General features: G+C 51.4%; 14 protein-coding genes across 14 annotated transcripts; 5 read left to right on the forward strand and 9 right to left on the reverse strand.

Annotated features, from left to right (window-relative positions):
- Positions 1-74: 74 nt before the first annotated feature.
- On the reverse strand, positions 75-1,707 carry BJX67DRAFT_325386 (uncharacterized protein). The gene is made up of 2 exons (XM_071027401.1): positions 1,168-1,707; positions 75-1,103 (listed from the first exon to the last, which is right to left on the reverse strand). The coding sequence occupies exons 1-2, from the start codon at positions 1,446-1,448 to the stop codon at positions 221-223; spliced, it is 1,164 nt and encodes a 387-aa protein (XP_070880790.1). The 5' UTR covers positions 1,449-1,707; the 3' UTR covers positions 75-220.
- A 937-nt stretch (positions 1,708-2,644) lies between these two features.
- On the forward strand, positions 2,645-5,281 carry BJX67DRAFT_375739 (uncharacterized protein; the record flags this gene model as incomplete). The annotated part of the gene is made up of 2 exons (XM_071031742.1): positions 2,645-3,754; positions 4,124-5,281. The coding sequence occupies 2 exons, from the start codon at positions 2,645-2,647 to the stop codon at positions 5,279-5,281; spliced, it is 2,268 nt and encodes a 755-aa protein (XP_070880791.1).
- Positions 5,282-5,994: 713 nt separating this feature from the next.
- Positions 5,995-7,874, reverse strand: BJX67DRAFT_325507 (GOLPH3/VPS74 family protein). The gene is made up of 4 exons (XM_071027404.1): positions 7,083-7,874; positions 6,771-7,017; positions 6,206-6,699; positions 5,995-6,155 (listed from the first exon to the last, which is right to left on the reverse strand). Exons 1-4 carry the CDS (start codon positions 7,350-7,352, stop codon positions 6,105-6,107), a joined length of 1,062 nt encoding a protein of 353 aa, XP_070880792.1. The 5' UTR covers positions 7,353-7,874; the 3' UTR covers positions 5,995-6,104.
- A 12-nt stretch (positions 7,875-7,886) lies between these two features.
- On the reverse strand, positions 7,887-9,141 carry acpA (acyl carrier protein). The gene is made up of 7 exons (XM_071030557.1): positions 9,089-9,141; positions 8,776-9,027; positions 8,671-8,688; positions 8,526-8,606; positions 8,419-8,467; positions 8,315-8,353; positions 7,887-8,257 (listed from the first exon to the last, which is right to left on the reverse strand). Exons 2-7 carry the CDS (start codon positions 8,989-8,991, stop codon positions 8,250-8,252), a joined length of 411 nt encoding a protein of 136 aa, XP_070880793.1. The 5' UTR covers positions 8,992-9,027; positions 9,089-9,141; the 3' UTR covers positions 7,887-8,249.
- Positions 9,142-9,372: 231 nt separating this feature from the next.
- BJX67DRAFT_375741 (NuoI/complex I 23 kDa subunit family protein) lies at positions 9,373-10,239 on the forward strand (the record flags this gene model as incomplete). Its single annotated transcript, XM_071031743.1, has 3 exons — positions 9,373-9,650; positions 9,788-10,053; positions 10,109-10,239. 3 exons carry the CDS (start codon positions 9,373-9,375, stop codon positions 10,237-10,239), a joined length of 675 nt encoding a protein of 224 aa, XP_070880794.1.
- A 257-nt stretch (positions 10,240-10,496) lies between these two features.
- BJX67DRAFT_325493 (putative 60S ribosome biogenesis protein Rrp14) lies at positions 10,497-12,819 on the reverse strand. The gene is made up of 3 exons (XM_071027403.1): positions 12,663-12,819; positions 12,512-12,595; positions 10,497-12,390 (listed from the first exon to the last, which is right to left on the reverse strand). Exons 1-3 carry the CDS (start codon positions 12,675-12,677, stop codon positions 10,906-10,908), a joined length of 1,584 nt encoding a protein of 527 aa, XP_070880795.1. The 5' UTR covers positions 12,678-12,819; the 3' UTR covers positions 10,497-10,905.
- Positions 12,820-13,284: 465 nt separating this feature from the next.
- BJX67DRAFT_325594 (3-deoxy-7-phosphoheptulonate synthase) lies at positions 13,285-14,763 on the reverse strand. The gene is made up of 3 exons (XM_071027407.1): positions 14,585-14,763; positions 14,473-14,528; positions 13,285-14,396 (listed from the first exon to the last, which is right to left on the reverse strand). Exons 1-3 carry the CDS (start codon positions 14,625-14,627, stop codon positions 13,380-13,382), a joined length of 1,116 nt encoding a protein of 371 aa, XP_070880796.1. The 5' UTR covers positions 14,628-14,763; the 3' UTR covers positions 13,285-13,379.
- A 516-nt stretch (positions 14,764-15,279) lies between these two features.
- Positions 15,280-16,025, reverse strand: BJX67DRAFT_325584 (uncharacterized protein). Its single transcript, XM_071027406.1, has one exon. The coding sequence runs from the start codon at positions 15,850-15,852 to the stop codon at positions 15,394-15,396; it is 459 nt and encodes a 152-aa protein (XP_070880797.1). The 5' UTR covers positions 15,853-16,025; the 3' UTR covers positions 15,280-15,393.
- Positions 16,026-16,596: 571 nt separating this feature from the next.
- On the reverse strand, positions 16,597-17,656 carry BJX67DRAFT_325582 (uncharacterized protein). The gene is made up of 2 exons (XM_071027405.1): positions 16,967-17,656; positions 16,597-16,896 (listed from the first exon to the last, which is right to left on the reverse strand). The coding sequence occupies exons 1-2, from the start codon at positions 17,523-17,525 to the stop codon at positions 16,817-16,819; spliced, it is 639 nt and encodes a 212-aa protein (XP_070880798.1). The 5' UTR covers positions 17,526-17,656; the 3' UTR covers positions 16,597-16,816.
- Positions 17,657-19,177: 1,521 nt separating this feature from the next.
- Positions 19,178-20,165, reverse strand: BJX67DRAFT_367775 (uncharacterized protein). Its single transcript, XM_071030558.1, has one exon. The coding sequence runs from the start codon at positions 19,839-19,841 to the stop codon at positions 19,488-19,490; it is 354 nt and encodes a 117-aa protein (XP_070880799.1). The 5' UTR covers positions 19,842-20,165; the 3' UTR covers positions 19,178-19,487.
- Positions 20,166-20,446: 281 nt separating this feature from the next.
- On the forward strand, positions 20,447-21,965 carry BJX67DRAFT_367776 (uncharacterized protein). The gene is made up of 2 exons (XM_071030559.1): positions 20,447-20,847; positions 20,909-21,965. Exons 1-2 carry the CDS (start codon positions 20,767-20,769, stop codon positions 21,701-21,703), a joined length of 876 nt encoding a protein of 291 aa, XP_070880800.1. The 5' UTR covers positions 20,447-20,766; the 3' UTR covers positions 21,704-21,965.
- A 142-nt stretch (positions 21,966-22,107) lies between these two features.
- On the forward strand, positions 22,108-23,892 carry BJX67DRAFT_367778 (thiolase family protein). The gene is made up of 2 exons (XM_071030560.1): positions 22,108-22,501; positions 22,562-23,892. Exon 2 carries the CDS (start codon positions 22,587-22,589, stop codon positions 23,826-23,828), a length of 1,242 nt encoding a protein of 413 aa, XP_070880801.1. The 5' UTR covers positions 22,108-22,501; positions 22,562-22,586; the 3' UTR covers positions 23,829-23,892.
- Positions 23,893-24,067: 175 nt separating this feature from the next.
- BJX67DRAFT_386230 (mitochondrial 54S ribosomal mL50 protein) lies at positions 24,068-25,385 on the forward strand (the record flags this gene model as incomplete). The annotated part of the gene is made up of 3 exons (XM_071034025.1): positions 24,068-24,513; positions 24,604-25,051; positions 25,110-25,385. The coding sequence occupies 3 exons, from the start codon at positions 24,068-24,070 to the stop codon at positions 25,383-25,385; spliced, it is 1,170 nt and encodes a 389-aa protein (XP_070880802.1).
- A 248-nt stretch (positions 25,386-25,633) lies between these two features.
- BJX67DRAFT_386231 (uncharacterized protein) lies at positions 25,634-26,736 on the reverse strand (the record flags this gene model as incomplete). The annotated part of the gene is made up of 3 exons (XM_071034026.1): positions 25,634-26,125; positions 26,184-26,658; positions 26,717-26,736. The coding sequence occupies 3 exons, from the start codon at positions 26,734-26,736 to the stop codon at positions 25,634-25,636; spliced, it is 987 nt and encodes a 328-aa protein (XP_070880803.1).
- Between the last annotated feature and the right edge of the window lie 249 nt (positions 26,737-26,985).

Raw genomic sequence — 26,985 nt, forward strand, 5'->3', positions numbered from 1 at the left:
CGGGCTGCCCAAGGCCAATCACTGTGAGGCACCATATCAGGTTGGGGTGGATCGGTGGCGGGCATATGATGAGTAGTTAATAGTTGAGATAGATTTCTAGCGGACAATGTTCTCTAATAAGATGGGAGAGCCTCGTCGAGGTCCGTCTTGCGTACATAGGGGGTGGGATTGACCACCCAACTTGGAAAGCAGTTGATATACTGTACGCTTTTTCTGCCCCCTAGAAAAAATCTCGAAGCATGTCGCCAATATCCTTCGTGCTACCCCTCATTACAGCCTTTCGCGGCCGCTGGGGCTTGGCTTCGTTGCCATTATCTTGGAGTCCCTTTCGCTTTTTCGTTCCCGGTTCGCGATCCGCTTGTTGACCTTCGAGACCCGTGCGCTGGAGATAGTAAATGGTGGCGATACTATTTGTACGATTGCCTGACTTTTTCCGTATTTTCTTGGAGCTTTGGCTTGTCGTTTGGCCGATCTGAAAATCTAGAATCGGGGATCCCCTGAGTGATAGTCTATCTGCGCTGGATGCCTCGGCGCAAGCTTGGTAAAGCTCATAAAGTGTGTTTGGCGGAGGTGATTTCACCTCAACAATAGTCCATCCATTCACACCTCCTCCAGAATCTGCAGAGGTAATCCCGGGACATTCGTACGCCACGATATGCTCTAGAGCCGGCAGGGCTCTCAGGTAACCAAGTGCCACGTTGGACAACTCTCTCTGTTGTCGTAAGACCAAAACTTGGAAATGCTGGAATGCCTCGGATGTCTGTGCCAGTTCACTCCAGGCGCGCACGATTCGATCAGTAAGCGCCGTCACCGGTACGTCCGTTGTCTCGGGCGGTATTGCTAGATGGCTGGGGGTGGCAATCTCCAGAGCAACCAGGTTTTTGATATGAGCAACTCCCACAAGCTCAGGCACTCGAGCATATGATGCCGCCAGAGTCAACACAACCCGCCAACTCAGGCTGTCGCTGTTCGCCAACCCCAAATACTCTCGCATGGAAGCCTTGGGGCCTTCGATCTTTATTGAGTGATACCGCTCAACTTTAGGAAACTGTTGAGGGTATGCAGTTGCAAACAGCTTCCACATATGCAAAGTTCGCTTTTTACTGCATGTGTTGGAAATGAACTAAGAACTAGGGTAGATCCAAACCGCACAGATAACTGACTCACCTTCTCCCGAGACAGTCCCACAGGTAGTTGGCAACGCGCCAAGGTACGTTTGCAAACAAGGAAGGCGTTAGGCCCCTCTGGTCGGAAAGAAGCCTTCTCATCGCCAGGTGCATCAAGGAAGACGCCCCATAAGGACTGGCCTCCTCCCACCCGCTTGGTAAGAAGGGTGATTCATGAATCCAAGCCGGACCATTCGAGAATAAACTAGGCGGGGCCGAAACAGTTTCTGTGTAGGCCTGGCCACTCGAAATGTCTACTCTCCGAAGAGCCGCCATTGCCATTCAAGGGCGGCACGGTTTCGTGCCTGTCGCTGCACTTCAGAATCCCCGACCAACCATTGATAGGACAGGTGTTTCGAGATCATTTGGCGAGCGGGCGTTCCTCTCAATGTCAACTCGGCATTCAGTCAGATCGGTCGGCCTTGGCTCGAAGAAAAAGAAGAAGGATAGCCTGCAATGAAGAGTTCTGCTGCAGATCTTGAGTTGCTTTCCTCCTGAAGTTGACCAGGCCGAGCGTTCACGTGACGTGGCTTCTCTTTTCCAGCATGCGAGTCTCCCTCCAGCTTTGCACCTTCAAGTCATCAACCGATCATAAGTTCAATGACTGGACCCCAAGACCTTCAGCCCAGAGTCTTCTGAACCTACTGGAAGGTAGTCGGAGCCGAATATTTACCAAATCTTAAGCGTTGGGCCGCCCGATTCATGGGGCCCGCATGGAACGATCACGACAGTGCTCCGCCGAACAGCTGCTAGTGTTATCAACGACTCTTGAATCTTTGACTGCATGATTACAATATAATATGCAAAGATATGCACCCTACACCTGGTATCGAGGTCCCAGGCACCCAGGCGAGTTCATTATGCGATGGCTATTTGAAAGCGACATCGGCGAGAGTTTCAACAGAACCCGGGAAGCCTGGGCGAATGACCTTGCATGCAATACTCCAATATACCTCCCTGCCCGGAAGGACCTGTCAAACAGTCAGGTGCATTGGAAAGAACTGCTGACTGGGGGAGGGTCACGAGCATCATGAGGCTGACATCCGCCGATCAAGGCGCCAAGGGACGAACTCCCGCCATGCGCTTCATCGTGAAGACGCTTCTACCCAAATATGGCTTTCATTCTCATGCCTTGTCCCAGCTGACTCATTGTTGAAAGAAAAAGTGACTCAGAAGAGGCTGTGTCTGGGACACAGAGAATCACTACCTTCTGGCTTGGGATTCGATGATCCCGGGAACCTGTGAAGATCAGCCGAGCAGTTCGCCCAGGTCGTCGGGGTTGAAAAGGCTGTTTAAATGGGATGAAAGCGACTCCCATCGCTTCCTTGCTTTCACCCCACTCCAACGATCGCTCTCAACTTGGACGAACCGACATCCGCGGCTGAGGACTCGCTCAAGATCTCCTTTGCGCGGGGTACAGCTCAATCCCCTCCAACCTGACCTTGAAGATTAGTGAGCCACCACACGAATTAAAAGCGATGGATTCTCCCGTTGTCCGGCCAAAGGATCCGAAGGTGGAGCGCTTTTCGCACTCTTGGAAGCGATATTCCGGCATGATACGGGTTGTCTCCTCCGCATTATTGCGACAGCCTTCGCAGACGTCGCATGTCGATAAACACACGGTTTGGTTGCTGGATAACACCGCATATCGGCACCCGGCCTCGCACATCACTGGCGAACCTCACTCGTGGCGCGTAGAGGTTGTGGCATGTGTATTTCAGAAGGATAGCCGACGAGACATCAGCAAGTTCGTTGCTGCGATTGCTGATCTCATTGGCATCGACGGCGAATTAGGTACGGAAAAGGAAATTCGGCGTCGGATTGCGCGCCGGTTACAGCCTTTTCTATACCACGTCGTGCCGGAGCACGCGTTAATGCTCGAAATACCTCTCCCAAATCACACAACCCAAATCCATAAGATCGGGCCCACGGGAGAAGATGGAATTATATCACAAATAGTGAACACTGGCGTCCGTCAAATTGCAGATGGGGTTCGAGTACGATCCCATGTCCGGGGGATGAGGGAGAAGGCATCCATGGAAACAACCTTTGCTGCCCCTGAAGGTTGGCTCATTGTATCTGACATCGATGACACTATCAAATACACCCAGACATCGGACACTACCGGGATAATCCGCACAACTTTCGCTGAAGAGCCACGACCTATCGCAGGTATGCCTCAGCTGTATAGCCGCCTCGAAAAGCGCTTTGAACCTACATGGTTCTACCTTTCCGCGTCGCCACACAACCTCTACCCTTTCCTCCGAAGCTTCCTCCGCGATCATTTCAGCCCCGGAACACTCATCCTTCGAGATTTCTCCTGGCTAGACATTAGCGAGCTAGTCAAGTCATTCACTGTCAATACGATGGAATACAAGGTAGATCGCATCAGGAAGATCCGGCGGTGGTTTCCTCTTCGCCGAGCACTCTGTATTGGAGACTCCAGTCAAACAGATCCCGAGGCATATGCGGAGATCTACAGACGACACCCCGAGTGGGTACATGCAATTCTTATAAGAAAAGTCATGGACATCCCCCAGATGGAACAACAAAATTCGTCGAAGAGATTCGCGGAAGCCTTCAGAGATGTTCCGAAACACATCTGGACGGTCTTTGAGCACCCAAGAGAAGTCTACAGTGTGCTTGATGAGATCAGAGCGAGAGGTAACGCGAGTTTCTCCCCTTAAGATGCAGATGTCATTCAAGCATTTCCGCCACTCTTGTCACATTTTCGTCCATTTGTTGTGGACTTTGGGTCCTGGGTCCAAACCTGATATGTATGCGTTACGTCACCGCAACGTTTCGGTCGTGGCGAACCTCAACCGCAACTTTATATCGACAGCTTCCGAGAAGTCTACCCGAATACCTCGCTTACCCAATATACACCGATACCCTGCCGAACAACGCGACGGCGTATTGATTGGTCGCTATTGCGTACCATATCTTATTGAGTAAAGATGAACTCTGCTAAGCGACGCTCCACGACGATGGACGAGCAAACATTTGTCCCGGAGACGATGAGGGCTCTATACTGGTGTCCAGCATCGACAGCGATTCGAGACAGCTCCTCCTTAGATGAGCCTAGAGTGGATTCAGAAGTAGTCCTTGACACAGACTTTCCGACTCCGAAGCCGTCGCCATGTCAGTATCTAATCCACGTGCAGACAGCTGCCTTCTCGCATGACGAGCTCCAACTCGCAAATGCACTTCACCCCACGAAGTCAATACCGCAAATTCCGGTACACAACTTCTGCGGTACTGTCATTAGTACGCCTACCAGAGACCACGAAAAGCCAGACGGCCCGACATTCAAAGTAGACGAGACTGTCTTTGGACATATCAGCTTCTCTCAAGATGGCGCAGCAGCCGACTATGTGCTAGCTACGGAGGATCAAATCGCCCACAAACCCAAGAATATTTCCGCCGCGGAAGCAGCAACTATTCCCCTGCCCGCCCTTACAGCCTGGCAAGCTCTTTTTAAATACGCCGGCCTCGATCCCCGAGAAGGTAACAGCCATAGTCGCCGCAACCTGCGCATCCTTATTACCAATGCACTCAGCAGTGAAGTTGGCACACAAGCTCTTCATCTTCTGCGATCTCCAGACCTATTCCCTCATTCCCGCGCCTGGATCTGCGCCACATGCGCCTCTAAAGACGCGGAAGAGATTCTCCGCAAGAAGTGTGAAGTTGATGAGACTCTCCTCATTCCTCAATCCGAAACCAAGAATTTTGATCTGAGCTCCATCTTTCGGGCCAACAAGTGGGATCCTGTCGACGCGGTTATTGACTGCACAGGCGAAGGTCTCCACCAGCCCAACAGTTCGACCATTATGAAGGACGGCGGTGCAGTCCTTACAGCCGTAGATGCCAATCCCGTTGTCAGCGTAAACCCAAAGGAGAAAGGCGGCGGCGGCCCATCCACTCGGGTTGTTTCCGTGGAGCCGGATGGTAAGGCACTCGGTCTGATTGCAAAAATGGTCGAGGGGGATCTCGTTCGCGGGCGGGTGGAGACTATTGTTGACCTCGTTGATGGCGTTGATCTCTTAGCATCTGATGCCGCCGCTGCCAGTGGCGGCTGGAGTAGTGGGGTTATTGTGCTCAGAGTGAACCCTTGATACCGTTAGGCCATTGATTTGCTCATATTTCTTATTTCATATTGTCACCTGTTATTCATTCTCGGGACAAGTAACCCATGACTCTTCCGGCTAATGAACTGTCGCAACAAGGACAATATACTCTACTTGTATGTAGAAACCCAGAAATAATGATCAGCCCAGGGATAACCGGGGACCCGTGTTTGATAAGTTGTGTGAAACGAACATCATCAGACCGCTTGGCCAGTCGATCAACCATACGAGAAAGTGTTTATATATCGGGCTTGTGAAGCAATGGCCCAAATGCTTAATCAGGATAGAATCCTCTGGGCTGCGATTCGGACAAGGAAATAAAAGTCCTTGCAACGGCCGATGGCAGTTGACAGGATATAAGCTACAGGGATGCTGCACGTGCTGCCAATTATAGTGTATGTTGACACAAAGTAAATAAATGTTTGTTCTCCTCCTGTCCTATCATAGTCGTCTTGGCTTTTCGTAACCGCGAGCGCTTGCTTGATAATGATCTTATATGTGTGGCATTTCTGCCCACTTGGGAGACGTACCGGTAGAAAGGTGTTGAAATGGAGACGGAGGTATCGAAAAAACGGGGAGCATTGAATCTCATACGGTAATACACTGTGTCGCTTTCGCTAGCGGATTCGTATTAAACACTGCAAACCTCGTACACCAACTAAATCAGGTAAACAACGGGATTTTCTTCTAGGCTCCCGCGGCGGAAATATTGTTTGATGAATGGGCCTTGAGGACAAGAATATGGACGGGGAGAATAGGATAATTTGACAATAGATGGAAGGAAAGAGAGATACAGGTCCCGAGAAGGAGACTAGAGCAGGGAGTCGAGTCTAGTGAAAACACTCAGACAGGCCGCGACAACCTAGAATGGATTAGCATTCGAGTAGAGCGCAAGAAGTAAATCAACATTACCTCTAGTTGGAGTTCCTTATCTTGGACCCTATTCACTTCGTCGTTGATCGCTTGAGCCAGATTGGCTCCAATCGCTTGAGAGCCACCGGGGCGTCGCGCGAATGGCCATTGGGAGTACTCGGCTAACAGTTCATCAACCTGTGCAAATGCTCTCTCTCGAGCTTCGTGGCTCATTGTAACTAGCGCATTCTCCAAGACATTCGCTGCGTAGGCAGCGCATACCATAGTAATCGTGCGTAGGTACCGGAACTCGGTATCTTCCGGGAGCCATTGATTGGCGGGAAGAATCACAGTGCGGCTGCTGCAAATATTGCGTACTCGGCGGTTGAGGTCTTCTTTGGCGCCGCCATCGGCGACGGGATGAGTCGCCATGTCGAAGAGCAGGAAATTCCGTTTTTCGGTCCGAAGAATACCCTTGTCAACAAGACCCTTGGCGAGCCGTTCGCGCACTTGCTTCAGTTGATATCCGATCTTCATCAGATTCCATGTCTCGCCTAATGTATACGTCGACAGTGTGATCAGCGTATTGGTGTAGAAAGCCTAGCAACGGTTCTGCTATACGTACCACTCATCAGGTCGATCCAGGAGTTCACACTCATCTTCTCACTTGACTTCATCATCTTCAATGCCTCGTCCAGCAAGACTTCTCCAGTCAATGTGTCGTCAATCACTTCAATCACCCGATCGGCTAGGGGGAACCTTCGTCGAGAAGAATCCTTCTGCATGCTAACCCGACCGCGGAGCGCCAGCTCAATGACGATGCATCCTCGTAAGGCGTAGGAGATGTTCTCATTCCAGAAAGACAGGTAGCCCTGTGAGATGTAATGCACCTGTCAGCCACTGTCTATTCCGCCGCGGCGCGCATTTTGCGACTCACCTGTTTGTCTTTCAACCCAAGAAGGAGCACTTCTTCCATGAGTGTAAGTTTAGGCTGCTTGCTCCGTTCCTCTGTCTCGCTGATGTCCCTCGGATCAAAGGCGATCTTATGTCCATTTTCTGAGTTTGTGTATGACGTTTCCGGGATGCGATTGTCCATCGCGGAGCCATTTCGAGAGACAGGGGAGGAGACTCTGCTGTCATCGTGATCGTCGGGGCCAGCAGCTCGACCGCCACCTCTCCGGCGAGTCAGGCCCCCGGCTGAGGCCATTAGAATGGACGAGGGTGTGTGTCGGGGGCGGGATGCCGAAGGAGGGTGACGCTGCACAATGTGTTCGAGCTGGAGCGGGTGCCACTATTCCTAACGCGGCGAGTATAATTTGTCAAGTTGCAAAGTCTATTGACTCCGGTAAGCAGCAAGCAGTGAAATTATTTCCCAGAAGGCGATGAAGAGTGGTGGAAACACAGGGGAGGGTTAAAGAGTAGACGGGAAGAGGGAGCGAGAAGGAGACAAAAAAGATCCGCCCCGAGACTTGCTGAGGAGCTCAGATAACCAGCAGGCAACGGGAATACGAGGCGAGCTGACTCGCAGGTTGCGCTGCGAGATCAATTTCCCATTGAATGGAAGGAATTATCGAGAAAGACAATAAAAAGCCAACCCACACGTACAATTTCGTGCGCAGAGAGAGCAATCTGTACCAAACGAGTCTCGGCAGCGGGCTCTGGCTATCTGGCTCTAACGCGCGTTTCTCGGGACCTCCTCGGTGACGAAACCCAGCAGCGCCCGAAAAATCAGCGTTTCGTCTCAACCTTCGAAAATTCGATTGATTTGGTTCACGACACAGGGTTGAAAACTAAGTATTGGCTCTCGTAAATCATCTCACCGGTTGGCTTGGTAGACGCAAGTATGCAGTAATTTGGTGCATAGTTTCCCTCAATTCTCCGATTCCCCTACATGATTGGAGATGGCCCAGATAAATTAAAACTGCGTTCGAAGTGATATACACGATATAGTACGGCGGAAGTACTGAAAGTATTCAGCATACAAATAGCGCAACAGTACCCAGGTAGTCCAACTCTAAAAGAGTCCTGGCAGAGCTGCACATCAGACGTCTCCGTTCTTTTCTATCTAATTCCTCGGCGGTCGAGCCTTGCGTGAGGTCCATATTTAATGAGCTTATCGATGATTAGCGGCCGTTTCACAAGGTGCGTCCGGAGAGGATCTGAGCTTACCATCGGGTTGAGCAAGGATGTACTCAACGGCCTTGTCAACTGGAGGAAATACATCATCAGTACAGGGCTTAAATCGTACCTCTCGGAGCTAGTGCGACACTTACCACTGTGGATAGCGTCCGCCTCCTTGTCAGGGATCTCAATGCTGAATTCCTATCGAAGCAAGTCAGGATTCAACTGCTTGATAGGGGAGGGGTTCACTATATCATACCTCCTCAATCGCCATTACCACCTCAACGGTATCCAAGCTGTCGAGTCCAAGATCGTTTGAGAAGTGCGAGACGCCGTTGATCTGTTCCAATTCGTGATGTTAGAGCCGGTCTCTATACCGAAGGACCAGTAACGTAGCGACGCACCTTGCTAACATCGGAGACCTGTATTTACAGTAGATGTCAGTCACTTATTTCTTTACGAACTAGGCCAAAGCGAATAAGATAGCCGGAATTTTCTGCTCAACGCACCTTGTCAAAATTCTTCAAGAGGTTAACTATCCGGCCCTCAACCTCGTCCTTGCCGAGGCCAGCAGGGGCGGAATAGAGTCGGACAGCCTGGAAAGCAAAGCGAGGGGCGATTTGGGCCGGACGAGCCAGAGAGCTCCGAATCTGGAAAGCAGCCTGAGGCTTAACGGCACGAGGCACAGAAGCCCTCAATGAGCGGACAACGGCGGAACGGAACATGGTGACGGTAGAGGAGAGGACGCGGTGAGAAAATGCCTAAGTCTGGATCAGATACGAGAAACCGATTACAGAAATGCATAGAGCCGTGATTGATTACCTCGACAAGAGAAGGGAGGAAGGGCAGCGACAGGGGGTGATGAAGTCGTTCTCGTGCTTGAAAGTTGAACCTGAATTTGGCGTTGCGGCTTCGGGGAAAGCAAAATCCCTTCGGCCAGCCAATCAGCGTGCGGCGGAAAGCAATGACCTAAGCCGCTGCAAAACCACTCCAGCAACCGCCAAACTTCATTCCCCTCAGACAGCTCCAGCTCCATTGCTCCCTCTCCTCTCAATTGATCTCCCCTCACCCGCCTCTTCGCTCTCCGGCCTCTCCTCCATCTCCTGATGGCTTCCTCCAGATCCGCGGCGATGTTTCTCGCCTATCGACGGCCTTTCCCATCCGTGGTGTCCCAGTCCTCCTTCGTTTCGACCGCAAACTTCTCGTCTTCGGTGAGCCGGGCAGCCACACCCGCTGGGCCTCCGCCGTCCGGTTTTCGTATTCCTCCTCCGAGGCGATGGGATCAAGATCCAGAATCTTCACTCGACAAGGCCAGCAAATACTTCCTCATGGCCGAGATCTTCCGGGGCATGTACGTTGTTTTGGAGCAGTTCTTCCGGCCACCGTAAGTCTCCCACGCATTTCGAATATTGAATAGCACATGAAACGTGACTGCGCAATGAATATATCATATGAACCTTCCTGTCAAGCGCCCTTGGTATTTTGGCTCTGGGGACGGCTGCTAACGCCACCCGTTACTAGTTACACCATCTTCTACCCCTTCGAAAAAGGCCCGATCTCCCCTCGTTTCCGAGGTGAACACGCTCTACGCCGCTATCCCACCGGTGAGGAGCGCTGCATTGCATGCAAACTATGCGAGGCTATCTGCCCCGCTCAGGCCATCACCATCGAAGCTGAGGAACGTGTGGACGGAAGTCGCCGAACGACTCGTTATGATATTGATATGACCAAGTGCATCTATTGCGGCTACTGCCAGGAGAGCTGTCCAGTTGATGCTATTGTTGAAAGTACGTTTGTTCAACCTATAGTTTATTCTGGATAGTCACTAACATGATACTGTAGCTGCCAACGCAGAATACGCTACAGAGACCCGCGAGGAGCTGCTCTACAACAAGGAGAAGCTCCTTGCTAATGGTGACAAGTGGGAGCCTGAAATCGCTGCCGCTGCCAGAGCTGATGCTCCTTACCGATAAACCAATTCACTGATTTTATAGACGATATTAAGGAGAGGAGTCCTTCGGACAAAAGCCAGCCTTCCCATCAGATGATTCACCAGGGCACTCCTCGTGCACCAAGGCCTTCATCTTCCTACCTTGTAAATAACTTACCTTGCCTCTAGCCTTTTGCTTCCTTGCTACTTTGTACTCGACGGAACCGTAGCGATCTCGAAAGCCGCGGGTCCACACCCGTTTCTTTGCTGTGTTTTTGATGTTAGCAGAGGTCTCGTGTTTTCATATTGCTTATGAAATTCACTGAGCTGTATAATTCCTTTGTTTAGTTCTCATTCGAGTAGGGCACGGCGGATTGCAGAAAGCAAAACTCCTTGCCAGTAAACTCACAAGAATCAGAGACCCTAGTCTAGGTACGCCCCCAGCCGTCAAAGTTATCAGATTGGGAGGAAAAGTTGCCTTCGAGAAGAACTCCTTGCATTGTATCAACAAATCGCTATAATGCCATATGTGCACACAAATAGACAAGAACCCCCATAGAGACAATATACCAAGACACCAAGTCCCCTCGACTTTTAGGTTCCGCGCCAATCCAGCTCCAGACCCCTTCTTGGAGAAAGGGCTTCTGCTCGTCACAGATAAGGTATACATATTCATCATTAGATATAGTACCCTGCCAAACTGCTGCATTTATTTCTTCTTTCCTCCTCCAACCTTTGCCTTGAAGCTACCCTCAAACCCAGGCCGGGGTTTCCCCTTCGGTCCTCCCCCAGATGTTTTGCGTCCACCCTTACCCTTCTCTTCGCGTCGTTTGCGAAGGTTCTCTTCGCGTTTCTGCTGTTTCATGTCCTTGCCCTTCTTGACGGTATCGAGTCGTTCCTTCCACTCCCGCTCGGACCTCTTCTTTGCAGATTCCTTGCGCTTCAACGCTTTCTTTAGAAGCGAGGTGTCGTCCCGGACTCGTTCACCGTGTGCACGTTTCTTGGCATTGAGCCACATGTCTTTCTCTTCGATATCGGCGCGTTTCTTCTCGTCCATGTCTTTGAGTCGTGCTTGCTTAGCCTCGGCCGCTTTGAGAGCAGAAGCGGGGTCACGAGGCCCGCTGCTCTTGGGTTTCTCGCGCACGCTTGACAGGGTAGGGTCGGCGACTTGGCCATCGGAGAAGAGGACGCGGCCGAACCCGTAGCTCCCCGAGCCCACTGAGTCGGCGGGGGATCGCGGGGAAGCGAGGAGCGAACCTGAGCCTCCGGGAGAGAATCGCCGGGCCATAGCTTCATCTTTTATCCGTTGTTCTTCTTCCTTGGCCTTTTGGCGCAGTTGCTTCTTATGTGCCTTGCGTTGTTCCGCTTTTTGTCGTCGAGCTTCGATCAACTCTTGCCGGTTGCGAGCAGGCTTACCGTTAAGGCCATCCGCATGGCGGGCTGCCCGCAGCTCATCCAGGCGCTTCTGTAGCCGTTGCCTCAACTCTTCGGGTGTGGCTTTGAGGGGTTTTGATTCGGGTAATGAAGTTTTGGTGGCGTCATTGGGAGCAGAAGGAGGGACGATGGACGATATTGAGGAACTGCCCGATTGCGGATTTGAGATATCGAATCCTGGAGAATCCGGAGCTGAGGAAATGGAATGATCTTCTGTATGGAACTCAAGGGAGAGCTCTTCGTTGCCTGCGTATTCCTCGCCCTCAACTTCTCCAGCGTCCTCGGCATCTGGAGACTGCCCCTGCTCATCCTTGCTACTACCAGCATCGTCAGACACAGGGTTCTTGGCCTCTTCGGCTCGTTTATCTTCTTGCTTCGCCTTCTTAGCGGCGTCTTTGGCTTTCTTTTTCTCCCTTTGATTTTGCTTCTTCTGTGCCTTCTTTTCTTCCTTTAGCCTCTTCTGGGCCTCCGCTTCTTCCGCTTTATTCTCCGCAGGGCCGTCCGGATTTCTGGGGTTCTGAGACTGTTTCTGCTGTTTCGATATCGCATCCGCCCGTTTTAACCCCTCCTTGGGCAACTCCGAGCCCAATTCGCTATCGCCCTCAGACGACTCAGCATCATCCTCTTGCGCCGCGCGTTTGCGCTTGCGCGCATTCTCGTCCATAACGTCCTTTGCCGTTTTGATAGAATCGGGGTCCAGTTTCGCTCGCTTGGCTTCACGGGCCTGCTCTTTCGTCTGCTTTTTCCGTTTCCATTGGTCCTAGACAAATATTCGAGTCAAAACCATGCTCAAGAACGAGCAGGAAGAAAGGGTGCAAAGTAGAGAGTGAATCGGTAATGAGATCTTCTCCACACCGAAAATGAGTTGGAGTAGGACATACGCTGCTATCCTCTCCATAGTAAAACTTCGCAGGGATCAATGAAAGTAACCCATCAAAGGCCTGGGCATGGCTCCGCAGCCGGTCCTAATTGAAGAAAGAAACGTTTGTCAACCTTGCGAGCATGATAGATAGGGCTCTCTGATTATCATACCTCGATATCGGCCATCTCCGTCTCCTCCCAGTGGATATATTACGAATCCACAAGACTCGAAACGAAATGAACGACCAAACCCAACACTGGAACCGTGACGTGCAAAGCCGTTTGCAACGAATCGGTCGAGGGAGAGAAAACCGCGACTATCTCGAAAAATTTGGGTGGGCGGGTGAAATCTTGGCATGCCTGCTTTTCTCCGCTTGGCTGTGTGGGTTCGTCACCGCCTTGTGCCTTAAGTTACAGTGAGGGTGGGCGGTGAGCAAGAGTGACTTGTTTCTCAATCATGAGGCCAATCTCCAGGGGCTTTTGGCGAGAGTGCTTGATATAGTGTTACGGTCTAAAGCCAATGATTTTTATATACATTTTCAGGCATCAGTAATTAAGTGCTACGAGCACGACGAGAAGCGCTTGTCCATACTTGGGGAAGCGGCCGTCAGGGCTATCGGTGCACGATACAGGCGCCGAACCGACTTCTCTCGCATCCGTGATATCAGGTTTGCAAGCATCCATAAGAAGCGATCATAAAATTCATCTCTGAGCCGAAATACTCTAAACTTTTGCGGCCACCCACATCAGCAGACACTGAAGTGCGCGCACGTAATTAGCAAGCTGCGGGCGTAGATAGTTCAAAAAAAAGTTAAAACACTCTGGCTCTGGTATCTAGATCAAAAATGCACCAAGTCATCAAAAAGCAAATGAGAACTTGACCTCAGTTTATTGAGTAGGAGTTCCATTCGCGCTTTTTGACTTGATAGCAGCCCGTCTGGCACGGACGGCGTCCGCCAGATCCTCCAAGACGGTAACGGTGGTCTCCCAATCGATGCAGGCGTCGGTGATACTGACCCCCTTAGCAAGCCCTGAGGGACCCTCGGGAGGAACCTTCTGGTTGCCCTCGTTGATGTTAGATTCAATCATGACACCGATGATGGCATCTTGGCCCTCGCGGAGCTGGTCGCCGACCTCCTTAGCAACAAGAGGCTGGTTGCGGTGGTTTTTCTTCGAGTTGCCGTGCGAACAGTCGACCATGACTACCTCACGCTGCTTTTTCCCGCGCAGAGCATCACGGGCACCCTGAATACTCTCACGGTCGTAGTTTGTACCCTTATTTCCTCCGCGGAGAATCACAAAGCCGTGCTCGTTACCCGAGGTCTTCGTAATGGCTGCAAGTCCCTGTTTCGTTACACCTAAGAAGCGGTGGGGATGGGCAGCAGCGCCGATGGCGTCAATTGCAACGTTAAGGTTGCCATCTGTACCGTTCTTGTAGCCAATGGGGAAACTGAGGCCGGAGGCTAGCTCGCGGTGCAATTGCGACTCGGTTGTTCGGGCTCCGATGGCACCCAGGGAAATAAGGTCGGCTAGGTATTGCGGGGAGATTGTGTCAAGCATTTCACTTGCGATGGGCATACCCATTCCTGTGAGGTCGGCGTAGAGTTTACGGGAAACGCGGAGGCCCTTGTTGATGTTGTAGGACTCGTCGATATCCGGATCGTTGATAAGTCCTTTCCATCCAACCGTTGTGCGGGGTTTCTCGAGATAGGCGCGCATTATGACGCAAAGGTCTGCAGAAAGACGTCCAGAGAGCTCTTTAAGACGGTTGGCATACTCAATTGCTGTCTCGGGGTCGTGGATAGAGCATGGGCCGACGATTACTAGGAGGCGGTCATCGCGTTGTTCGATGATTTCGATCGCCTGGGCACGGCCGGAGCGGACAGTCGCGATGGCATGATCAGGCTAAGTCATTTTTTGTCACTAAATAAGTTTCTTCCACCCAAGATGGCAGGGTGCGTTCAGCACAGGAGTGACTCACAGCTGGGACCTCGGACTGAAGGAATTGAGGAGATAGCAAGGGATCGTAGCCGAGGACTGAGGGATAAATCCATCAGCAGCAAATATTGAAGCGTCGACGAGGTAAAACTCACCGCGAGTGTCCTCGTTGATTTCAGTGGTATTGACAAGAGGCATCGTCGCGATTGAAGCAGTTCGTAAAGACAAAGTGGGGTCTTGACGAAGAACAGAGATGGCCGAGAGGAGTTTCAGAACAGCAACACCACTTGGCCTCGGTGAGTGAATAGAGAGTAAAATGCAATTAACTCCAAGCGAGAAGACAGGAGGTAAGTCCAAGGACAGTCAGTGTTGTCGTTGGGAAGAGAGGGATCTCTGGCTTCCTCCGCGACTTTTTCAGAAGCAACCGAGATCATAACGGGCAAAAAATGCATTTCTAGTGGGTCGCCCAATCATTTTGAAGGGTTTCCACACAACTTGAAAGGAGCAAAAGGAATTTGGCCACGGGCATTTTGGTTTCCCCAGTTCGTATTTTCGCAACGGTATGATACTGTGTGGCGGATCCCGCCCTTTGACATCTTCGAACGAAGCCATGTGCGAACGTCGCTTTGGGGAGCAATGATGGGCGTTGATTTGAGTCTCGGAGTGAGAAATGCAGAGTCTGGGCTTGTGTGGAGGCCAATGGGAATTGCAATAAATACGAAGCCAATGTGTCTCATAATACGAGAAGCAGCACTGGCAGTGGGAGGATGACCGGTATTACAAGCCTGTCAGTGGTCCGCCGGCCATCCATTTTGTTATGGAGCTCTTTACCTGCAGCCAGTGTTCTTCGCCGCGAGGGAGAATGATTGCACAGGGCCCAGTGGACACTCCTGGTTCAGCTGAGGGAGGATAGTTGAAACTTTTATCGATGCAATCTTCATGCTCCTGCTGCTGCTGCCTGGCGCTAGTGATTGCTGTGCCTGGAACAGGCAGTGGCGGGTCTGTCTCTCCAGTTTCTCGATATTGAAGCGTGCTGGAATGGTTCGTAGAGAAACTGGTGAAGTACAGCCCGGGCCTTGCTCTCAGCCATGACGCTTATGCCGATGCAGGGTTTGCTTGCCTCAGTTGAAGCCGGAGTCCTCCGCGCGCGGAGGTCTCTGCAGGTGTTCCTCTCTACCTCCTTCACCTGTTTCTCCCAAAGGGACGTCTCGCTTCCTGGTGCGGTTTCGCGCAGGAACTCGGTTATCCTGCCGACACCCTGCGAGACGCTGAGCGCTTTGCAGTCTGATTCCTCGCATACCTGCGGTCCGTGGGTTCGGGTTCTGGTTCTGGCAAGGCCATCTTGTGGTTTGCATGCAAGGGGCCTCCTCGTCACTATTGAGGATAGGAACCGCTTACTACTACCGTGATCACCACCAAGCATATCTGATATACAACCTGGCAGCTGGGTGGTTCTTGTAAAACAACGCAGTTGCAATTCCAGTGACAAAACCGATGATTTCCTCCAATAATCATTTACCAGAATCCATCAACCCTCTGCGTTAGGCACATCGGAGCAAGAAGGACAACAATTAAGACCCGTCTCCGTCCTCACCCCTAATATTGTCGAGGTGGTTATCCATTGTGTAGAAGTCCCTATACCTGTAACTTTTCTGGTATCGCTAGAGATGGTGGTCTGCGTCGAGGTCTGGAACTTTTCTGCGCTGGTGACCTACAACCGTGAAACATGTGTACGCGGGAAAAACTGGGCAGCGCTAATAGTCGAGGACAATGTTAGGAATTCACGGCTGCGCAAGGATGTCGAAAAGGCACAACTTGGGTAGATGGTTTTGTTGCGGAGCCACCCCGAGTCTCCCAAAAAGTACTCGCGCAGCAGCTGCATGCAGAAATGAGCAGAGGTGCTATCGTTATTCCTGTCCGGTCTCTGCAAGAAAGAGAGCTGTTTGATGGCAGTGGATCACCAAGATCTCCGTCGAACTCATCGACGCATATGCGAAGCGCAGTCGCGGCCAGGAGCTCACTAGAGGTAGAGTAGTGATGATTGTATTAGGCGCGAGGTTTCTAAATATAGCTTAATTAAGATGCGTGCTTCCAGCGAATGCAATACATAAAATAACGGCTGATATCCCAGAGGACGGACCCAGGCTATCAGGCACCTCTTCAAGCCGCCGGTGTAGCTGCACACGGAACTAAGCCAGCTTTGAAAATTTGCAACTGTCTTCTTGTCAAGGTGGAGAGTTGTGTCCTGTGTGAGAAGAAGCAAATTATCAATAGCACGATCTATATTCGTCTTTTGTAGCAGCTTATGCGACGTGGTCAAGTAAGACGGTATTGTGGTTGAGGCATTGTCAGCGAGGGTGGTGGATTTTGAAGGTTATAAGTCTGTTTTATAGGCCGGTAACTGCCGTATATATGACACTTTTCGGTGATGCCCTACCCTGATTTTCAAGCTCCGGCGGCCAGATGTCTACCATTCCCAGGTCAGCAAAGGCACATGGTCCTGGTCCTATAGGCGGAAGTATTGTATGGAAACGTACAGTCCAAGGCTGGTACATCAACAAACGGCCTATCCTCTAGTCTAAGGAGAACAGGGCCGGCGTCGTGGTCCTGCCAGTTGAAATACTTACCCAGCCACTGGGCGATATATAATGGCAGTCGAGGCCGCGGGCTGACATGTACAACATCAGGCTCCTTCCCAGGTTGCTCGTCTTCGACAGGATCCCAGCCCATTGCCTCGTCATGGTAGTAAACCTCGGCCATGTAGTGCATGGGAAACGCAACGATGCTGTACTGAACATTATCGAGGTCAGATGTGTCAAGAACAAAATGGCCACACTCGGTGCAGTCGCCGCTGAACACAGTGGATAGCGGCTGGAACTGGATGTCACCGGGACGCGTGCGGCTGCAGTTAATGGGATTAGAATCGTCGTCGTCGCGCAACAACGCCCGAACACATATCGTTGTGAAGGGAAGCTCGGTGAGTGCTATCATGCCATTCCAGCTGGGGCTGTTGTTGCCCCGGCCCCTTCCACCTGCCCCAGGGTACAAAGGGCACAAAAGGAGGCTGTGGTGTGTCTGGTATACTGGGCCGCTCATTGATATGAACCTCGTTTGCCCCCTGAGACCGATGATACCAGTCCTCTGCGAGCGTCCTCTCCGCCTCAAGCGGCGCTCGGTTAGCGGGATCCGAGAGGATCTCGATAAGCGCCAGGGTGTCTGCCACAAAATGGAGCACTCGTGCCCAATATACCGTTAAGTCGAAGATGTCCTTGCCCTGGCGATAGGCCACGGATAGGGGGCGGCTGGCATCGCAGCGGCCAACGTTGGCTACGACAGAGAAGAGGAAGGAGTGAGGGGGTCTAGTGTAAAGAGTGGTGCATCTGAAAGGGCATCATGTATCGATGCCTGACAACCTGGGAAATAAAGAGGGTAAAAGGGCATTGCACGGTCGAGTCGAAAGACGAGCTGGCGGCTGGTCTCCAAACAGAGGAGCTGATGGAAAAGGATACTCCAAAAATCGCATGCTGCCTTGAGTTGGAGACCCCGCCATCTATGCCGAGGCACGATCCGGGAGCTGAGACATCATGATAAGCATAGACAAGCTGCGGCGGAGTGGGCGCCAAAGGCGCAGCATCAGGAGGAGCAATAACCTCCGTCGTCCCGGGTGTCGTCAAAGTGCATGACCAGTGCCAGGAGCTTCAAGGCCTGTGCAGGTGCCTTTGCTGAGAGGCCTGTTTCGACGCCTGTTTTAAGGCCTTTGCTTGACGTGGGCATCTTTTTGGCGGGCATTTTACATGCAAACATGCACGAGACTGCTCGTGAGCAATGTGACAGTGATTACGGGTTCCTCCTCCACGCCTGTGCGTATCCAGAGTAGCACGACCATGAATAAAAGAACTTTTACTTCCTGCTGAGGTTAAGTGCGAAGAACTATGGAAAACTTGAGTTCTATTGACTATAGTTCTGCAAATGCCTCTGTCTAACATCAGGGAGAGTTCCGAGAAGTTCGTATCCTCAACACAAGAGGCCTTTCACTACTAATAGTACTCTCCAATATTTTTGAATAGCCATCTTCAGCATGATATTGGAAAACATTAACATATCCGTTGTCCCAGACTCGCACGAGTAAGGCCCCGAACTTCCAGCTACACAGTATTAATACTCGTAGTAAACGACCTCATGTTGAGTATCGTCGCCTGGCACGGAATATCAGGAATATCAACCACGGAGTAAATCAACACTGCCCGTCGGCCTCGACATTGCACCTAAGTCACCAAGCACTTACTACATAGACATCCTATGACCATCAGCCTCAAGAAAATAACTCCGATACAATCCGTAGACGAGCAGGAGGACTCATGTTAACCTTAAGACACAGTGGCACGCAACTCTGATTGCTGACTGAAATGCCGGGCGAGAAGAGAAGACCCTGGAACTGCGCCACACCAAATAAGCAAGCCATCCACGGCGGGTTGACTGGTACCCGGGTTTGGGTGGATTGGGAGTCGACGATCTAGGGCTCAGGATTTCATTAGAACTTCATTGTTGAGTGTCGGTGGACCAGTCGCAGTGCACAACCATTATAAACGACTGATTCAATGTGGTTGAAAGATTTGAACCAGAGGCAGTCAGCCGTTGCTAGAATTCTCACTCGTGGGCCAGGTGGCTTGATATTGGGCGCCTCCGCAACGGCTTCCGTCAGTCATTTGTGGGCAAACTTCCTCGTAGAAATTAAAGGGCGGCGGGTACTACAATTGACAAGATTAATACGCATTATCAAAGGAGGTCTACGAACATACATTTCGAACGTCGGAAAGATCGAGGTTTCCCTTGCGGGATTCTTCTTGATCTCCTTTAGGCACGTTGGTGAACATTCATGGAGAAAATCGGGGGCATATCGAAATTTCCACGGCAACCTGTGGCGCCGTAGACGATAATTAATTTGCTTCAATTCCAGTAATGCGTCTTCCGTCAACGGAACCCTTCGCGGAGGACCTTGCAAGGGCTTCTGGCTCTTCCGCCGACTGCGTTGGGAGTTGACAACTGAAATTTGTATGACTATGCTTCGAGGAAAGGGGTCAGAGAGCTGGAAATCCAATGAAGTAGTACTACCGACAAAATAAACGCTGTTTGAACAGTCCCCCTAAATGGTCGTGAGCCCCTATTTGGTAAAAATGGTGACAGGTGCCTCATCAGTAGCATAGGTCCCAGTGCATTGATTTTGAAGCTCTCCAACGCATTGCCTGCATCGATTTGGTTTGGAGATTTCTCAACATGAAGAACACCAGGCGAGGTAATTGCGAAGCGTGAGTATGTCTTTGGATAGAGTACACGGAGCGCCGATGCCATCTCAGACACGGTGGCTTCGTCTAAGACAATGCTCAGCAAGCGAGGGCAGAATACTGGGAGCATGGTGAATTCGCGGATACCAGTGGCGTCAAGTTCGAGAACTCTAAGTCTCTCTTCGGCATTTGTGGCCCCTTTTTCTACCTCCTCAAGCAACTGATTGCGTATGCGATGGCAGTCCTTCCGCGCAGTCGCCACAACTGGGATGTTGGTATGACCTAGAGGTTGTTGTGCAAAGGCAAAGCCTAGCCCCCAAGAAGCAGGGGTTACAACTCAAAGCTACAATGTAGAGGTCCCATCTGGAACGCGTTTATAAACCCAAGCATAAGATGCTACTTGTAACCTTGGGGGGCTATCATGATAGTTTGAACCATTGGGTGTTCTTCTGCTTGTACCCCCAGGAGCAAGTAGTATGACATCATCCGCAACAGTTGCTGCGTTGGTTGAGAATAAAACACTTTGAAGAAGAGCATGAAAAGTGTTTCAGGAATATAACCACACGAGGCATTAAAAAAAAAAGTTAAATCTATTAAAATTAGATTCTTTTACCTTGATATCCCTAGTAAAGGTAATAAGTTTAAAAAAAAATAATCTACTATTAAATATATATACCGTGAATAATTACTAGTTGAAACCGAGGCCATTGTTGGGGGACACTCTTGTTGGAGCGCGCCTGTTTGTTTGTTCTTGGGACCAGCCTCAGCCCTGCGGCCCCGCCAAAATTAGTGGCTTCCCTTTTTGGTGAAGGCCGGCACATCTCCAGCGCTCGATGATCGTCGAGAACTTTTGAATCCCCATCGCAGCTCCTTGCTCTGGCTTCTCCTGATGCGTCCAATCTGATTTTGGCCGTCCTCAGGCTGTCTGCCGCTGGGGCTTTTGTGGATTTGCCAAGGTTTCCCGCGCCAACTTGAAAGGTGGATCGTCACTCCTCTCGTCCAGCACTCCAGGGCTCTTGTCCCTCCTTGCCCAGCTCGATTCTTCTCGGAACTCCATGTCTTTTCCGTCATCGAAACGCCAGAGAGGTGACGAAGAGGCTGCTGTCTACAATGGGGATTTTATGCGAGAAAAGAAGGTTCAATCTTACCTGAATGGGCGTTTTTGATCAACTCTGCGACTAACAATTAGCCTGATAGAAACATCGTCCGCTACCTCTGCGCAGCTCCCCACGGTCCAGCCAGCGATTGAACGTCGCTGAACCAATTCCCCGAATCCCCCCTCCAACGTTAACTTCAGTTGAATCACCGGAAGATGAACCCGGGTTCAGCAAGCGGTCCCGCACAGACGCCACAAAAGCTCACCGATTTCAAGGAAACCCCCTGACCTCTGGGTCTGACTTCGACACTTCGATGGACATAGATTCTTGGGATGATTCCGAACCCATGGACAAGGACAACACTAGTCCATCGCCAGACAAGATATTTGACGGAAATAGGCGCCCTCTATCATCGGCCACGTACAAAGAACCCCCCCAATCCCCCAATACATGTCACGGCGCCACATCACACCCGGCTTCGCAACGATCCACAAATTTACCCACTATTATACCTCACACGGGCGGTATCCCCGGTCCCGCCTCTGAGTCATCCAGGAGTGGTCTGTGGTGGCATAGCTCACGTCTGCCGAGCCAAGCGAGCGACAACGGAGATGGCATGGCAAGTAGCAAAACTGCGCCTGGTGACACGGCAATGGAATACGACATATCTTCCCCAGTCTTTCATCCACCTTTGCATTCACCTACTATGGAAGCTGAGGCTGCCGCTATGCGGGAACGGCTATCGTCCTTAGACTTGCCAGACCAGGATAGCACGGAGCCTACTTCGAGAGCTAAGGCAGTCAAAAAGCTAGCGTTTTCCATGGGTTATCGTGCTGATTGTGACAAATGCCGCCGCAAAGTTCCTGGACATTACAACCATATCATGAAGGCCTGATAACTTTCACTTTTTTGAGCCTTTCATTTTCGGTTTGGTCAGGGTATTAGCTGGGCCTCAAGACCCATATCCTTACTTTCACGATTTATGATGGAATGGTGTTCTCTTCGCTTTTCCCCAAAGGCATTGTTCTGTGATTTTTATGGACATCATCCGGCGTTCGGAGTCAAGGCTGTATATTATAGAATACGAGATTCCCCATCGCGAAGAAATAGAGACAATGCAGGACTTGCAAAAAGCTCCTGAGAACCCTATATTAGCCGATATAGGTTCTCTTGATCTCTTCGTCCTCTGCTGTGGGAAAGTGTCTTCCAAAGTCCACTTCCGAGGCAGCTGACATAATCAAGGGCGTTGGATGCCACCCACGAGAGCTCCGATTGTCTTCGGCCCATAGATCTGGCTTCGCGACACCAAAATGTTTGGGGCGTCCCTATGGGACAGTCGTCGACGGTTTGCACAGAATGCACCAGGAATAGGGCCTCTGCCTGCTCAAGCATTCGGCCCTGGATTGCTTCCCGATGCGGTTTGCCGGTTAAGCCCACCCCCACACGTCCCCAGGCTTTCTTTGAGCGGAAGAGCCCTTAGCCGATCTTCACTGCCGGCAGTTTGATGGCAAGCTGGGAATGGCGCCGGGGCTCTTGAAAATGGTTCCTGGCCCCAGAAATCCAATCGAACGGCTTGTGCTCAAATACAAATATTTTGCTGCGCCCGATATCCTCCGCCAGGTGGTTTTGGGTGGTCGCCGTTCTTCGCTGCATCCTCCTGGAGGCTGCATGTCTTTATCGGATAGGTCGCCTTGTGAGTCTGGCTCCCAATCACTTATTCCTTCATGGATCACTAACACCGAGTGTTATTTAGATATTAAGATTTCCAGACATCCACCATGGTTTCCCCAGTCCCCCGTGGCCTTCGCCAGGTTCTGCAAAAGTCCCCATCGGATATTGTTATCCTCTCATCCCTCCGCACTCCGGTAACCCGCGCAAAGAAGGGTGGCTTCAAAGACGCCTACCCGGAAGAGCTCCTCGCCCATGTGTTGCGGGCCACGTTAGAAGCGAACCCTAATCTCGATCCCACCCTGATTGAGGACGTCTGCATTGGATCTGTGCTCCAGGAACTTGGTGGCGCTAAAGCAGGTCGCATGGCCCAGATTCACGCGGGCTTCCCTCATACAGTCCCGTTCCATACAATCAACAGACAATGCTCATCTGGTCTAGCGGCTATCTCGACTATCGGAAATAGTATCCGCGCAGGCGCCCTCAACGTGGGTGTCGGTGGGGGAATGGAATCCATGACGCGGAACTATGGTTCTCGCGCTATACCTACGGTTCTATGGCCCGAGCTCAAGGAATCACCTTCGAAAGACTCCAGGGATTGCATTATGCCTATGGGCATTACCTCTGAGAACGTTGCATCTCGGTATGGTATCAGCAGGGAGGACCAAGATGCCTTCGCTGCCGGCTCTCACGCCAAGGCGACGGCTGCGCAAAACGCGGGCCTGTTCAACTCGGAAATTGTCCCGGTGAAGACTCTGCATTATGACACAGAGAACACCGACACCCCGCCTCAAGAGATTACTGTGTCGAAGGATGATGGTGTCCGCCCAAATATTTCTGTTGAGAAGATGGCTTCTTTGAAGCCCGCCTTTTCTGCAACTGGTTCTAGCACTGCCGGAAACAGCTCTCAGGTGAGCGATGGCGCTGCTGCCACTCTGTTAATGCGTCGTTCTACTGCGACGAAACTGGGACTTACTGCATCAATCAAGGCCCGCTGGGTCGGCACCGCTGTTGCGGGATGCGCCCCTGATGAGATGGGAGTGGGCCCCGCGGTTGCCATCCCCAAGTTACTTCAGCTCCTCGATGTGGATGTCTCAAATGTTGGTATCTGGGAGCTCAACGAGGCTTTCGCCTCTCAGGCTCTCTACTGTGCACGCAAGTTGGGAATCGACGAGGCCAAGATCAACCCGAAGGGTGGTGCCATTGCCATCGGTCATCCTCTTGGTGCCACTGGTGCTCGGCAGCTTGCGACCCTCCTTCCCGAACTCGAGCGCACTGGCCAGGAAGTGGGCGTTGTTAGCATGTGTATCGGAACTGGTATGGGAATGGCTGGGATGTTTGTTCGGGAGTAAGATGTGTCCACCACTCTCTCCATAACCTTTTTTAGCGTAGAATACCTGAAAATAAGTATTTATCTCTACAATTTTTCCCTTTGACTTAATCTGGCCCATTTCCCATCAATTGGCGACTCAAAAGACTGCTGGTGCATTGACCGCCAAGCCCTCGCCGCGTCACGTGTTACGCGGATCGGCTTCCCCAAACTTTTCATGAGCGTTGGGAGGTGCAGGGCAATATTTCCAACATCCCAACCATGCGTACCTCCTTGCGACAGGTAAACCTGGACGTCATCCGACTTCAGGGGTCGCGATTCTTGTACGTCTGCTCTGTCTGCCGGCAAGAAGCACGACCACGCCCCTTTGTCGCCCGCCAATTTCTGCGCAATGCGTCCGACGCAACCCCGATTACCGAACGTGTGCGCCGAAAGCTCTGGGGCACTGATAACCCGCCGGGCCTGAAAGATCCATATGGAGGGGAGGGTGTTTTTGAAAAGAAGTTTAAGAGAGGCCAATCGGCACCACAGGAGGATGAGTCTGCGGAAGTGACCAGGGCTGCGGGGACGGAAAATGCTGTGGTTGAGGACGCCCTCCCTGAGGAGACGCCTTACGAACCTGCGACGACTTGGGAAGGTCTTCAGCGTGTTGGACATCTGGGGCGATGGAGTGACCTGCCTCCCAGTGAGGCTGATGCATACAATTCGTACGTCCTTGTTTGTCCTTTTGGCCGCGGTTTCGTTGATCATAGTGGATATCTGCCTATGTCTTTCTCAATTGCTAATATCAAACGCAGCTTTTCCTCCAACCGTCGGCTCACGAAGCTCGGACACGTATCTCTGGCTGCTCACCAGACAGCTGTCGAACTCTGCTTGATGCATCTGCTGAAGAAACCGCTCACTAGCATTTGTGATGTCGCCGAACACGAAAAGCCCGTTTTCAAATTGATCTGGAACTGCAAGATCCAGCCGAAGTCGAATACCGAATGGGATTCAGCCCTGGTTTATCCGGACAAGGAAACGGAGGACGCTCTCATCTATATATTTGAACAGATTGGTGGAGCTCAGCAGGCGGCTCCGGAAGCAAATGCGGCCGCGGAGGATGCCGAAGCGGCGGAGCTGGAAGACACCCAGGACCGAGATTCAGCTCAAGAGCCGAGAAGTATCCCGTTCTTTGGGTACAAGTATGCCAAGGATAGGGGCTTTCTGGCTTTGTCCTTGAACGATCCGGTCACAAAGTTTGCTGTAAATGTCCCACCACCTTTTTTAACATTTCCTTCGTGCTGACTTTGCTACGCTGCAGTTCCTGAAAAGATTCTCCCAGCTGACCGGTCAATACTTCCCTGACCCCATCCTTCACTCAATATCCTCCGTTGGACAGGTTATCGACCACATCAAGACTGAGCTGAAGCCCAAACCCAAGAAACTGGCAGATCATCTTGTCGGCGATGATAGTCTCCAGAGTCTACCAAACGTTAAGGTCTTCGTGAAGAAACAGAAGCCGTGGCACAAGGATGAAGAGCTCGGGCGGAAGAAGCTCATCGATGCTGAGCTGCGTGAGAGGGGCTTGGTTGAGTGATTCGTTTCCATCTTTGCCCTGGATCTTCGTCATACTGCTCGGTTCTTGTACTATGTCATCTTGCAAGATGAACCTTTTGTACAATAGAAGCAACCTCACCAGTTAATCCGTTGAATGATATAAATATGTACATCTGATTTCGCATTTGCCTAAAGAACCGGGGAAGTTATAAAGAAGAAGCCATTCGATACTCATCATGATTGCCCCAAAATGCCGTACCATACGCCGTAAAAAGAGAAGAAGCCGCATCATTTTCGAGATGTAGCAGGGAGAGAGTAGCCCCTAGTCATAAAATCAGAGTTCTTGAACCGACCTTCTTTAGATTCTTTTGTAAAGAGGCTGTTCAAATTGTCGTTCGCACCTGTTAGTTTGCGGCGTTTCTTCTTCTCATTCTCTTCTTCCAAAACCCGGGCAGTTAGCATAGCAGTTGCAGAATTCTTAATTCCACTTGGTACGGACGGAGTCGGGGTTGATGTGTTGCTTCGGCTAGTTGCTGCGGATGGATCTTTAATGAGCGTGGCCTTTGAAGAAAGTTCCCCATTGAGGCCTTGGGTCTCGGCGCTTGCGGCCATATCGACGTTTCCATTCTTCTTACGCTTCTTGGACCCGGGAGCCTTCTTAAGTGAATGCGTGAGACCCTGTTCTGCGAGTCGTAGAGATCTGGAGATGAGCTTCTGTTTCTCGTCTTCTTTGACGGGAAGAATAGTAATGACGTTTTCTTCCGCATACGGTTCATCGCACTGAGTGGAGGTCAGCCATAACTATAAGAAAACGGGATCTGAATGCAAGGTGACCGACCTGTAAGCATTTATCTCCCTTTAACTGGCGAATGGCCTCCTCAGAAAACACATGCCCGCAGGGAACGAGATAAACCGACTTCACCCCCGGGCCAAGCTGCTTCGCAGTAACAGGGCATATCCAGCCTTCCCGCTTCTCATGCCTCGCGCTTGGGTGACCTTCACGCTCTGTATCTACGACAAATTTTAACTCAACGACGTCCCGGAGTCCCTTGACTCGGCCGGCGAGGATCTCCTCGCAGTCAGCCTTGGAGCTGATGCCGTCGGCTTCGTCGCCGGGGAGGAGGAATTGCAGTATCGCGTCCTTGTTGTAAAGATTTCCCGCACAGTCTGAGACGATCGGTCGTTGCAGAGGCTTGTGCGATAGTGGGCAGGTGGACCAGAAATGTTCTTGAAGTTCGCGCTGGGCTTCTTTTACCTGCGCCGTGCTTGGGGTGCGGGCGGCTTCGCGAACAAGCTCGCGGCGGGTTGGGATGCTGCATACTCTGATTAATACTGAGATACATGGTTCTTTTTTGGCAAGCGAGCGTTTACCTGCCACCATCATTACCCATATTCGCAGATATAGATTGGAAGCCGTACCCCTAAAAAAAAAAGAAATAGAAATGAGGAATCTTCAAGTCCTCACGGATTTCGTTGCGTCGCCACAGGGCACCGCGGGATGAATGATGACTAAGCGCATACATCCCCAGATGAGCAACTCCGACTGAGTACACAGGTCATGTGCACCTTGAAAAATCTCGGGCGCACGCTACGTACTTCTTGGCACGCGCAAGGGGCGTCTGATCTTATAAATACAATAC

Source organism: Aspergillus lucknowensis, assembly GCF_044049455.1.
Source record: "Aspergillus lucknowensis strain CBS 449.75 chromosome Unknown BJX67scaffold_81, whole genome shotgun sequence".
Taxonomy (NCBI): Eukaryota; Fungi; Ascomycota; class Eurotiomycetes; order Eurotiales; family Aspergillaceae; genus Aspergillus; species Aspergillus lucknowensis.

Coding starts and splice junctions, on each gene's coding strand:
- BJX67DRAFT_325493 (XM_071027403.1), bottom strand. Junction 12,391..12,511: donor ACTATGGAGAGGATAGCAGC/GTATGTCCTACT, acceptor ATATTTGTCTAG/GACCAATGGAAACGGAAAAA.
- BJX67DRAFT_325582 (XM_071027405.1), bottom strand. CDS start 17,525: ATGAGCGGCCCAGTATACCAGACACACCACAGCCTCCTTTTGTGCCCT. Junction 16,897..16,966: donor TGATGTACCAGCCTTGGACT/GTACGTTTCCAT, acceptor TGGGAATGGTAG/ACATCTGGCCGCCGGAGCTT.
- BJX67DRAFT_325584 (XM_071027406.1), bottom strand. CDS start 15,852: ATGCTTGGTGGTGATCACGGTAGTAGTAAGCGGTTCCTATCCTCAATA.
- BJX67DRAFT_367775 (XM_071030558.1), bottom strand. CDS start 19,841: ATGCTCCCAGTATTCTGCCCTCGCTTGCTGAGCATTGTCTTAGACGAA.
- BJX67DRAFT_325507 (XM_071027404.1), bottom strand. CDS start 7,352: ATGGCCTCAGCCGGGGGCCTGACTCGCCGGAGAGGTGGCGGTCGAGCT. Junction 7,018..7,082: donor TTGGGTTGAAAGACAAACAG/GTGAGTCGCAAA, acceptor TACATCTCACAG/GGCTACCTGTCTTTCTGGAA. Junction 6,700..6,770: donor CTGGATCGACCTGATGAGTG/GTACGTATAGCA, acceptor CGTATACATTAG/GCGAGACATGGAATCTGATG.
- BJX67DRAFT_367778 (XM_071030560.1), top strand. CDS start 22,587: ATGGTTTCCCCAGTCCCCCGTGGCCTTCGCCAGGTTCTGCAAAAGTCC.
- BJX67DRAFT_325594 (XM_071027407.1), bottom strand. CDS start 14,627: ATGCCTCTTGTCAATACCACTGAAATCAACGAGGACACTCGCG. Junction 14,529..14,584: donor AATCAACGAGGACACTCGCG/GTGAGTTTTACC, acceptor TTTATCCCTCAG/TCCTCGGCTACGATCCCTTG. Junction 14,397..14,472: donor TTCAGTCCGAGGTCCCAGCT/GTGAGTCACTCC, acceptor AAAATGACTTAG/CCTGATCATGCCATCGCGAC.
- BJX67DRAFT_325386 (XM_071027401.1), bottom strand. CDS start 1,448: ATGGCAATGGCGGCTCTTCGGAGAGTAGACATTTCGAGTGGCCAGGCC. Junction 1,104..1,167: donor TGGGACTGTCTCGGGAGAAG/GTGAGTCAGTTA, acceptor CAACACATGCAG/TAAAAAGCGAACTTTGCATA.
- acpA (XM_071030557.1), bottom strand. CDS start 8,991: ATGTTCCGTTCCGCCGTTGTCCGCTCATTGAGGGCTTCTGTGCCTCGT. Junction 8,468..8,525: donor TGGTAATGGCGATTGAGGAG/GTATGATATAGT, acceptor TTGCTTCGATAG/GAATTCAGCATTGAGATCCC. Junction 8,354..8,418: donor GGCGGACGCTATCCACAGTG/GTAAGTGTCGCA, acceptor TATTTCCTCCAG/TTGACAAGGCCGTTGAGTAC.
- BJX67DRAFT_367776 (XM_071030559.1), top strand. CDS start 20,767: ATGTCTTTTCCGTCATCGAAACGCCAGAGAGGTGACGAAGAGGCTGCT. Junction 20,848..20,908: donor ATTTTATGCGAGAAAAGAAG/GTTCAATCTTAC, acceptor TTAGCCTGATAG/AAACATCGTCCGCTACCTCT.